This window comes from Aricia agestis, chromosome 15 (assembly GCF_905147365.1).
Source record: "Aricia agestis chromosome 15, ilAriAges1.1, whole genome shotgun sequence".
NCBI classification, from domain to species: domain Eukaryota; kingdom Metazoa; phylum Arthropoda; class Insecta; order Lepidoptera; family Lycaenidae; genus Aricia; species Aricia agestis.
Window position 1 is genome coordinate 9041437 of NC_056420.1, and position 13030 is coordinate 9054466.

Genomic DNA, 13030 nt, shown 5'->3' on the forward strand with positions numbered 1-13030 from the left:
TCAGATAAACTGCGTATTTTTATGAGTACTTATCTACAAGAACGTTACTAAATCATTACTAAGCTGGTAGGTACTGAATGTCACACATTATTGATTTTGACATTAATATTATAAGTCGAAGACTAGTTTGTAGGTATTCAGGTATTCATAGGCAATATTTGGCTTCCCATGACTTACTTCAATAATGATTATCCTTTTATTTAGACAGGAACATGATGGGCGTAATTTTAATATTATTATTAGTTATATTAACCTTGTTACTATAACTAATAATAGTATTATTATTAGTTAAGTGTTAATTACTTAGTTTTAATTTTATATACTTATTACTAGCTGTCCCGGCAAACGTTTCTTTGCCGTATTAAGTATTTCGCCCGTATTATTTTATTGAAGTGACTAAATAAGTATGTCACCATGACAACGTCCATCGCTATCCCGTCGCACAAACAATGGTCGCCGTCAGCCTCGAGTTGTAATAATGTCCTATTATTTGTTCAAAAAATTCAATTATCAATATAAAAGTACCCAGTAGCCGCTTCTCGGGCCTACTGAATATGCAATATGCATATAAATTTTGGTAAAAATGAGTAAGGCCGTTTCGTAGGAGTACGGTAACTAACATTGTGACCTGAGAATTTTATATATAAGATACAGTATCATTGCTAGCATTTTATTACGAAAGTATATTATGTCTTTCAGTCTGTACTCTGTTACCTCTTCACGCTTTATTTGGATTCAATTCAGTAAGAACACACGATAAGGTACAGGAACTATATTGATTTCCTTGGATAAAACTATTTTGTCCCCGAAAATGTACGGTTCCTTAACCCATCAATCCTCAAGCGGCATCCGGCAGTCGCATACAATTGAAAAACTGTTGTGTCTGCCATTCCCACGATCGAGGTATTAAAACGAAGTTCCGTTCTGAATACTGTCAGTTCTATAATCGAGCAATTTCATTCCAATTCGGAAGCGTTTACAGCGAAATTATTAGTTACTCTGTAATCGTTCGTCGCAACAAAGGGACGCATTATTTTAATGAAACTATTGACTTTTATCAACTTAATCCAGAAAAGACTTTCGTGGTGAAATGCGATATAATTTCGAAATTAGTTCTTTGTTGCTCGAAATATTAATGATGGCAAGTAAACAAATTAGGTTAATAGCATTACAGCTTTGTGTGGAAAGTGATGAAATCCTATTGTTATGTAACTATGTAAAATAATATTTAAATAAGCTTTTTAATACGCTAATAACGATATTATAAGCTGTACAATGTGACAAGTAGAATGTAAAATTAAAATGTAATTTTGCGACTACGCCAAAAGACAATTTAAGAGAAGGGCGAATTTTTGCTGTTTATAATGTATGGAAAACTATAAGAATAAAAATTTTAAGTAAATATTACAAATTAATAAAAAAAACAGTCAAACCATAACCCTTTTGCCACAGTCGGGAAAGAATTTAAGGCACATTTATTATTTACAAAAGGTTTTGTTGTCTCACGCCACGTCGTCACCAATCACGTCGAGATCTGATGTAACGTTCAAAAACATTGGAATATCCAAACATTTCGAAATACAGAAATTATAATATAGCAAATAGCAAACTCCAACTGAACTCTTGGATTGTTAATGAAAGTCGGGAATAAAGCGCCGTCGAGTAACGCAATAAAGTAAATCCTATACTTTACCGGGAATCCATTAAAATGTGTCGGTATCGAACTTGAGAATTTGTATTCTGCGTTCGAACTAGGATTTTAAAGTTTCTTAACGCGTTCGGAGCTCGGTGACGGGACTGCAGTCTTTTCTTTTGCTTTGACTTCCTCGGATTAAACGAGGATCAATTTATATTGTAAACGTATAAACTCATTTGATTTTTATATGTATCAATATAAAGTGATAATGGGTGCTACTGTATAATGTATATTGCACAAAAATTTATTGTTACACAATGTTTATTATAATCATTAGTTGAGATAGTATAATATTATCATAAACTTACTATTAATAATTTAAGATTTACTGTAAGTTAATTAATCAAAAACTCACCACACAATTTTCACGGTAAAAATTATTATATTTATCCCAAACTTGGTGAGCATCAGTTTAACGGTTTAGCAATGCGATTCTCAAAGTGGCCCAGGGGTCAGGGAAAAAAATGGGGGTCTCCAAGTCGTTAACGGCCTAACGGCGGGTCTATAAAAATTAAATAAATTTTGTGATTTTTTTGATGAGAAGTCAAGTCGGTGACCCGACTTGACTTCTCCTATGAATATAGGCAGCCAATGTCCTCTTATTCCATTCCTCACTTAGATTACATATAATATTATAATGATTTGTCTATTACATAATATTAGTATGGATAAAGTACTCTCCTATTCATGTGATGGATTCGGTGTTTGTCGCATGTATCGCGTAAACAAAGTAATTATTAACGCCGAAATTCACAAGAATTATTTATCACCGCCAAATGTAGGGCATCGAACAACTTGATATACAGCTGCTATGTATAGAATTTAGATATGGCTACTTTTTACCCGAAGGCGAGGTCACAGGTTATTGTTTTTGGCAGCCAAATCTACTGATCTGATTTTCATACGTACTTGTTAGTTTGCGTATGTGTAACTTTTGAAACAGTAGATGTTATGGGTATCTAGTTATATAGCACTCTGTATCACATTGTACCACATTTATGCAATAAATCATTCCATCCTATTCTATCAATTTTGAGAGTTGTTTCTGAGAACGATTTTGATACTACAATGGGTTGTGGGTGCAACTTCAACTTGACCACTTTTGTACCAATTCATTTTTGGATTTTAGTCAAGGAGTCAAAGTTATAATTTTCAAAATTATCCTTGTTTGTTTCTAACAGCAGGTTTTATAGTTTGTTGGTATTCACATTTATAAAAATTGTCATATCATTGCTTACTCTACTAGAATAAGCAGAGATTATTGCTCATTAGCAGGATGAGCAATGATCTCTAAGAAATAGTATAGGTCTGCCAGAATATGATGGCAAAAAGTGAGAAAATAAATTGACTCAAGCAATACCGGGGTAAGTAATTGGAATAAAACATTTTGATCCTTTTTTTTTCCTTATAGCGGCTGATTCTGTGTGTGAAACATGCAAATATAAAAATGTATCCAATGATCAAGGATAGTTTCTGGTAGACCTTCGTGTGCATAAATTTACACCCTTGTAAAGACACATAAAATTATATTTTTAATTAGTAGTTTTACTACGAAATCTACAGATTTGCTGATTCATATTGTCACAACACATACATACATAATATGTTAAACACACTAGTTCCACAGACCCCGATACCACTGAGTTATTGTACTCTCGCCGAACAAATGGCACACATTATACACAATTCGTACAATAACGCTAACGCTAAATCTGAATTCTTGGCATCGTAATACCAAGTTGGGAGTAGTTTCCTCATAACGTTTATTCTATTTCAACGATTTCTTACAAAAGTGCCATAGAGGTGTAAGCGCCAAGGCCCTCTATACATCTATTTCGTATGGAATATTATACACTCTACAATTTACATGTTGGCTCACGGTGGACAAATAGAATATAAGCAATTGAGTAAAGGAAAAGCTGGTTCATATATTTTGTAGATTGTCTATGATTAAATAAAATGGCGCATTTATAGATAACTAGATGAAGCCCGCAACTCCGTTGCGCCAAAACTCATTTATCGCGCGGAAACCGTGCATTTTTCTGGAATGAAAAGTATCTTATGTTCTTTCTCGGGACTCAAGGTATCTCCACGCCAAATTTCATTCAAATCGGTTCAGCGGTTTGGTAGTGAAGAGGTAACAGACAGACAGACAGACGGACAGACAGACAGACAGACACACTTTCGCATTTATAATATTAGTATGGATTATTATAGCTATAATAATATAATCAATAATTAATAGAGAACTTTGTAAATATAGCTATAATTATGGTAACTGTCGTAGTTATTATAATATTTTTAATATGAAATCATCAACATGGATGGACGAAACAAGGACCTTTAGTAAAAATTTACACACAGAATGATCACCAGTAGCAATACAACTATCATTCATAATATTTTTTTACTAACAAAATGTTAAAAATTCAAATGACAAACCTTTTGATTTTTTAACATTGTACATTTCTAATTTGGTACGCGTTTATATGAAGGGGCACATAATACAAAATCAAGGAAACGGGTTTCCAAATTGTTCATTAGAGCACTTATTCAGTAGCGGAGCTCAGAACAATTTATCAACTATTCAGCTGCCTCACGAGAACCACGTAGGAAATTGTCTATACTCATAAATTCTAGCTTTTAAGGATTTTATTTCGGGCTCCTCTAAATTTCACCTCGTTAAAACGCCAGTGCAAAATGTATTGATTCCAGTGATAGATTTCAGGAAAAAATTAGATGAACTTGCCTTTAAAAATGTTAGTGTCGAAAATGATTTGGCGATATTTATTTGATTATTTCATATTTGCAATATTTGTTACAGGAAATATAACGTTGTTATCTTGTTATATTCTTTAATTTGTCACAGATACCTACCTCAATTAGATGTATATATTTTTTGCCATTTTTTTGTTATATACAACACCAGAATAATATTTATTGGTCTCCTTTTAACGTTTTTAAACAATTGTGGAAAGTGTGGAAGCTTGATTTGATTTAACGACCTCCGTGGCTCAGTTGGTGGGCTGTTGGTAGCTCAAGCCGGCGGTCGCGGGTTCGAATCCCGCCGATGGAACAAAAAGTTCCTGGGTCTTGGATGTGTATTAAATATGTGTATCATATAATATAAATCTTAAATATATGTACCTATAGTATAAAAGTATTAAATATATTTCCGTTGTCTGGTACCTGTAACACAAGCCCTTCAGGTACTTAGCACGGGGCTAGACTGACGTGGTGTGAAGCGTCCATAGATATTATTATTATTATCTATTCCAAATCTTGTCTGATCTATACTTTGAGTCCAAAGGTAATTAGGACATAGAATAGTTTTCATTCACAGAAAATGCACGGTTCTATTAATACTAAACTAATTTCGGTGCAACGAAGCCGATAATATATTTTTCGAAAGGTGCGAATTAAAAGTACCCACGTTACGGATGCTAGCTAATGCGATTATTCAGGTCTTTCAGGATTATACGATAGGATTAACGCTTTCGAGAGAAACATTGAAAGCATAGATTACTTTTAAGAGTATTGTTTTTAAGCATTATACGCGCACATTTTTGATAAGACAAATATTTATTCGTAACTTATTAGTTACCTATCAAAATAAAAACAAAACGTAATAGATAATAATATTATTGTAACATTGATACTTTAATGTACACCAGTGGATAGTTATCACCATAAACTTATAAATTATAATATATGGTTATCACTTTGTCAAGTTGTCAATTTTTCAATCAAAATTGTAGTGCAGTGACGATTTTCAAGGTTGGACGTGCGCATAAGCGTAGTACTGGCTGGGTGTATTAGTGAGCCAGTTGGTTGGCGTGAAGGAAACGGGGCACTATTTCTTCTACAGTTTAACTGACCTACCTACATGATACTCTACAAAATATTTAAAAGATGACATTTTATATTTTCGTTGTCAATGAAAAATGTATCTCGAACCGCTATATATTTTTATTATCATACATTTTATTGAAGACAATGCATATTCGACTCGAGGAAATCCTACGACAATTCCTCACATGTGATTTGTGTGAATCCTACTAGTATTATAAAGGCGAAAGTTTGTTTGGATGTATGGATGTATGGTTGTGTGGATGTATGGATGTTTGTTACTCTTTCACGCAAAACTACTGAACGGATTTTAATGAAACTTTACAATAATATAGCTTATACATCAGAATAACACATAGGCTACAATTTTAACCGACTTTAAAAATGGGGGAGGTGTTATGTTCGTTTTCTTATGTTCAACGATTACTCCACCGCTTGTTAACCGATTTTCAAAATTTTTCTTTTGGTATGTAGGGTATCATCCCAATTTGGTATTATATTCATAAAAGTGGTGATCTGATGAAGGATCCATAAGTAATAATCGAGGGAACTCCTCAAAATTTATGGGGAAACATGTGGTGACTTCGGTTTCGTGAGAAGTATTCTAAGCATATGCTACAAACAAGTAAGATTTTACACCGAGGTATACCTGGTATACCGTGGTTCGGAAGGTGCTGAGAGAACTCCTGATTCTTTATAGATACAAGTTTGAGAGTTTCGGCGTTGTTTTAAGAACGAAAAGCATATGCTACTATGCAAATTACATTCATCATCATCATCATCACTATCATAATATTATACCATGCATCGTACCATGATTATGAGCCTTTTCATAGTCTTTAAGATCGAGGCTCGAGTTTGTCAAGCGATAATTTAAAAAAAATCTATACTTAATATTATAAACCTGAAGAGTACGTTTGCTTGAATGCGCTAATCTCAGGAACTACAGGTCCAATTTAAAAACTTATTTCAGTGTTAGATATCTCATTTATCGAGTAAGGCTATAAGCTATATTATATTATAACGCTGAGACTAATACGACCGAAGAAACTCAGGAAAATGTGATAAAAATGGGGAAAGTATTAGAAAGGGTTTATCTCATGAACTACTGGAGAAATTTTTATAGCAATATTTGGCACTTTGTATAGAGTAGACCACGCGAAAGGAGTATTTATAGCTATTTTTATTCGAAATGTACGGTTTCTGTGAAATTCCTAATTTACGCGGGCGAAGCCGCGCGGGACATCTAATACAAAATATATTGTAGTCTATCACAATATGTAATAAGTATAATATATGACAAGTATCAGTAATGTAACATGCAAACACGTACTTTCCTTCAAGTAAAAGTACAAAGAAGACAATATTAATAAAAGCGTACAATGCTCCCAAAGTGATAATGTGCATAGAAATTTTCGTAATTTTTCGGTAACGGTCGTATTTCTTGAGTGCCTGGAGACGTCGCTGCAAGCGCTGTTTGAAACCTAGTAGCTTAACTATAAGAAAAACGCCGCTTTGCAGTGACGTAGAGGCGCCGCGCCTGTCCCTGACGTTGCTTGGACGTTACCATGGTAGCGCCGCGATGGCTTCTCGGTGAGTTATAGCACTTATTGACGGATCGGCGACAGCGGACAGCCACCGGCTATATGATATTTACTTATATTTCCTTTGAACAAGGTGCAAAATGCAAGTGCATTGTTTGGGGCTCTTACGTTTCGTAGATTCGGGTGTTTTCGTGATTACGACAATTAGCGAAGATTTGCATGCGCATTATAAATTTGAGAGTACTGTACAAGAACTACTGTTATTTTCGCATCTCTCATAATATCGAGGGGAGGCAGTAGTTACTTTAACAATAGTTACTTTTCTCGATGGGCCGCACATCGCAATCTTACAATATTATGTTTTTAATTATTTTGCTTGGGTTTTTTAATATATCATTAATACATCCAGATTTTCAATAGCTTTTTTCTTGCTTTCTGCGAGTTTTTCTTTGCTTGCATATTATAAGAAACCTAGCATCAACTACTACTCAAATTTGTTTTAGTCATTGGCATCATTTATATTGTCAATCAATACGATAAATAAAATGTCATTAGCGCTAAAATTAATGCTTTAAATAATAGTTTTTATGCCTTCTTATTACTGAAATAAAAATACTAAATAACGACTCCTAACGCCAAAATATTGGCATTAAATTAGCATTAGAATCACTTATTTTGGCGTTAAAACCTTTTAGTCCTAAATAATTTGATCGTGCCGAGGGGCGGTTAGTATAAGGCGTTTGACGCGTTATAGTCAGGCCCGGGATTGCCAGATTGGTCACGCAAACTTTGAATAACATCAATGAAGTATAATTAATTATTCAAATTGTTATAGTTTTGAAGAGAAATTGTACTTTAGGGTAGTTTTAGCGTACAAAGTTTATGAGGAGTAATTAAATTGAAGGGAAGTCATTTATTTTCATTTATTCATTTAATTTGTTTGAAATGTATTCACAATTTTCCTTAATGCCTGAACGATTTGGTTTTTGTTCTACTTTTCGCAAGGGGATATTTTTTTTATTTGAATTTGCACTCTCAAATGTAAAGCAAATAAGAGTAAATTATATTAACTTCCATATTACTAGATATTATCAAGCAATTACTGAGTTTGTGTATGAAGTATTATGAGTTAAATAAATATAGAAAGGGGATTCATTGAAAATCCTAACGGTATTCCTAGATTTCCAGGAACTTTAGCTGAGTCAGCATATCCATCGAGTAAATAGTCTTCTTCGCGATATTATTTTCTAATCTAATACTTGTATTTACTAAATACGAGTATTAGATTAGAAAATAATATCGCGAATAAGATTTTCCACGTCGAATAATATAATATTACATTTTTATTCTTTTTCATTTACATCCACTGTTGAAAGTGGATATTGTGTAGTAACTTATAAACGGCCTACTTAATTATTCATGTAGGCCACTGTACTTAGTAGTATTCTTTACAAAATCCATTTAGGATTTTTGACGCCTGTCAGCGGGCCATTTTCACTAAATAGCTTAATCTTGTTTCGGTGTAAAGTTTTGGCCGACACAAAATATTGCTAATAATAATCTTATATCTTCAAACGAGCAATTGGAATCTCGGAATCGGCTCCAACGATTTTCATGACATTTAGTATATAGGGGGTTTCGGGGGCGATAAATCGATCTAGCTAGGAATCATTTTTAGAAAATGTCATTTAATTCGTGTTTTATCGAATACCGAGCAAAGCTCGGTCAAATAGCTAGTTATTATAATAAGTATACGTCCAATAATAATTAAAATTATAAATCGAAAGTTATGATATCATATAGATGGCGAAACGACGTTTGTTGGTTGTGATCTGTCTCGATGGGCTGACATAACATGAATTAATTTATTTGATAAAACCTACATACCATACCATAGAACCTACCTAGCATGTATTTTATATGCGTAACCTTTTATCCTTCAGGGTCCCATATTACGTAACATAACATTTTTTTCATCTGTTTTTAACCTTCCAGCGGTCGCGGGACTTCGAATCGACTCCCTTCAATTCATTTTCGTTGACATTATCGAAATTTCTCGTTGAATTTATATCATTCTCTGAGTAGCTTGTCATAATTTATTTATCTACCAAATAAATAGTTTACACTTACTTTCCGCACCCCCTTGCCAACAAGGAGCTCAATTGTTTTGGTTGCGCTCGTAATATTTTATATATAGGTTTCATATGATTATATGTTATATTTATAAAACTGAATCCTTAACTACCGATAACATCAAGTATTTTTTTTTAATGAAATAAGGGGGCAAACGAGCAAACGGGTCACCTGATGGAAAGCAACTTCCGTCGGCCATGGACACTCGCAGCATCAGAAGAGCTACAGGTGCGTCGTCGGCCTTTTAAGAGGGAATAGGATAATAGGGGAGGGTAGGGATGGGAAGGGAAGGGAAGGGAATAGGGGAGGATAGAGAAGGGAACAGGGTAGGAGATTGGGCCTCCGGTAAACTCACTCGGCGAAACACAGCGCAAGCGCTGTTTCACGTCGGTTTTCTGTGAGAACGTGGTATTTCTCCGGTTGAGCCGGCCCATTTGTGCCGAAGCATGGCTCTCCCATCAGAACTAGGGTCAGAAAATTCCGACCACTTTTTATGCCCCTATTCAGTATTCACGCAAGATAAGCTACATGTAGGATACCGGTTTTATTATAATTAAGTTTTTACTAAAAAAACATTTATTTTTCTGGAAGAATTTATCACTTTAACAAAGAGTAATAAATAATAATTATATTTATGTGAAATGTAATATTTATAAATAATGTGAAATCAAAGCAGTTTTATTTTTCAGATTTATCTAAGACGTCTTTAAGGTTACGCGTCTTTAAAGTTTAGAAAATCGCAAGTTTTTTACGCCGCGCCGGGAGTTCCAGGACCGGCGCAGCGCTGCACCGCCGGTAAAATATATTTTGTACGTCAAGTCTTTGACGTTCAGAATATATTTTGTTTGAAATTAATCTTCTTCTTCTTATATATTATAAAATTCTCGTGTCACAATGTTAGGCCGCGTACTCCTTCGAAACGGCTTGACTGATTTTAACCAAATTTTATATGCATATTCAGTGGGTCTGAGAATCGGCTACTGGATACTTTTTATGTTGATAAGTGCATTTGTTGAATAGTAAATTATTACAACACGAGTCTGACGGCAACCATTGTTTGTGTGACGGGATAGCGATGAACGTTGTCATGGTAACATACTTATTTAGTCACTTGAATAAAATAATATGGGCGAAATACTTGATTTATAAGTTATAATTTGCCGGGACAGCTAGTTCTAAATAAATATATTTGAATGATTGTTATGAGTTATGACATACCGCTCTGTCGGCCAGGTTGCGCACTCGGCAGTGCAGGTAGGCGGGCTGGCCCACGGCGGCGGTGGCCTCGCGCTTGGTGCTGTTGTCGAAGTACGGCTGGCCCAGCGGCTCCCAGCCGCCGGCGCCGGCTGTCACACCTGCAGGACATTCAATTAGTTATAATACAAGTCTAATAAATAAAATTCTCGTGTCACGGTGTTTGTGCGCGAACTCCTCCAAAACGGCTCAACCGATTTTAATGAAATTTTGAATGTAATATACATTCAAAATTAGTTACGTTAGGCTTTGTCCACATCTGTATTGTATTCGCGATCTGATCTCCGATCCTCCGTCGCGTAGCATCGAAGCGTATATGATCGCTAGTGTGGACGCAAAATGATCGCGATCCTCGGGGCGTATCATGATACGCTCATGATAATATATCTCACGCTCAAAACTTTAAACCGATTTTTTATGTGAAGATACTTTGAATCCCAAGAAATGACATTCAAAATTTTTTAATCGATTTTTTACGTTTCCCGCTATTTTAACGAATTTTCTCTTAACAAGACGGCAACATTTAGTTTTTAGCCCTAAATGTTGCCTTAATAATAAACTAGCTATTTGACCGAGCTTTGCTCGGTATTCGATAAAACACGAATTAAATGACATTTTCTAAAAATGATCCCCTATATACTAAATTTCATGAAAATCGTTGGAGCCGATTTCGAGATTCCAATTATATATTTATATACAAGAATTTCTCGTTTAAAGATATAAGATTATAATTTTAAACGTCATGTTACAAAAAATAACTCTAACGTACATTACGGATACACAAAAAACTTTACAAAAGAAGCCTTTGAGGCGGTAAAACCTCATAAAACAAAGTATGGTCGCGCATATTATCTCCACTCACCTGTTCCCTAACTACGTCAATATTTTCATCGCATAAAAGATAAACCCTAACGCTATTGAATATTATAACTCCAACTTCTCTCTCTGCTTTGCATATTTAATTAAATCTTTTCGAGAGATTGGTTTTATGTCTTCGTGAAAGTTTGTTTCGGTTTAATTTGTAGCGACCGTCAATATAGAGTCTACAGAATTAATTACGACGACAAAATAGATTACACTTCTTATTGGCTTTATTAAGTAATTTATTGCAGTAAAACACTAAAATTTTAGTTCATTAAAATAATTAATACTTAATTATATCCTTATTTGGAATATGCGATTAAGAGAGTATCCAAAATCAAATGTTAAAAACACAGGTCAGGTAGTTGCTGATCAATTTTTCCTTTTACCAACAACCAAGTACTTGATTGTAGGAATTGAAGGAAAAGTTGATCAGCAACTAAGAATTTCCTGAAGAAGATATTTAGTTATGAATTCTTTTGTAATTAAGTTTAATTTGATTTAAAATAATATATTTAACGCCACGTTATCTCATCAATGACATTTTGTTTTTAGCACACTAGTCTATTATCTAAAGTTAATGTATAAAATTAATAGTGAACTGTAAGGCGCTGTGCAGACGACGCGGGCAGCAGCAGACATCGACGGCCGTACGCAGCGAAATTGACCGGCCCGCCCCGCCCCGTCGTCTGCAAAGCGCCTAAACTAACTAAAGTTAATGTATAAAATAAACTATGTGTTATATTGAACTTGTGTATTGTGTAAATCTGTGCACGTCCGTCCGTCGTGGCTATTTCAGTAATTCGACGTTAATGTCGCTCGTAACGGCTTTCCGCCCCAAACATTTCATGTCTGCGGAACATAATTTTTTAATTTATCGTAAAATCTACAATGTCCCCGCAATAACATTTTAGACTTAATAATTATGATTAAAACTGTACGAGCGAATTCTTTGAAACGTATTAAATTCATTTATTATTTTAAATCAGCTGACACTAATTAATTTTATTTTCTGTTTGACGTACTAAAAATTAACAACTTTCATAAATAATAAAATATGAAGCTGACATTATTTAATTCGAATTATGAATATTTTCGTAGGATACATAATTGTAAGGGTGAGGCCACACTACGTCGTGGCAGCGACGCGACGCGACACTTTACGTTCCATAGAAGTGAGAGTGAAGAGTCAATTCAGACCGCAACGCGACGCCTAGGTGCATATTTTCTAAAGAACATTGGGCAAATTGGGACCATCCTTCAATAGCAAAAAGGTCACTGGACAAACAATCATTATGAGAAACAACAATCTGTGAAGTAGCAGCAAAGTCGATTAAGCATCATCTAAAAAGGGTTTTAACACTTACCAATTTAACATACGAAGAAATGTACACTCTATTAGTAGGGATAGAAGGCATACTCAATTCTAGGCCCATAACTCCTCTTTCTTCCGATCCCACTGACCTAATCCCACTTACACCGTCCCATTTCCTGATCGGAAGAACAATGACCAATATTCCAGAGCAAATAGATGATCAGAGGCCATTACACCTACAGACTAGATATGAAAGAATAAGCACATTAAAGGGCCACTTCTGGAAACGATTCTACAAAGAATACTTTGCTGAGCTGCAATGCCGCCAAAAATGGAAAGGTGATCACAGTCAACTTCATCTAGGCGAGATGGTGTTGG

General features: G+C 34.7%; 1 protein-coding gene across 1 annotated transcript in view; it reads right to left on the bottom strand.

The window, feature by feature from the left end:
- Positions 1-13030, bottom strand: part of LOC121734173 (hemicentin-2-like) — a 65092-nt gene that overhangs the window by 25987 nt on the left and 26075 nt on the right. Inside the window, exon 3 of the mRNA XM_042124625.1 lies at positions 10441-10577. Within this exon, the coding sequence (XP_041980559.1) occupies positions 10441-10577 (137 nt within the window). The remainder of the gene's footprint in view (positions 1-10440; positions 10578-13030) is intronic.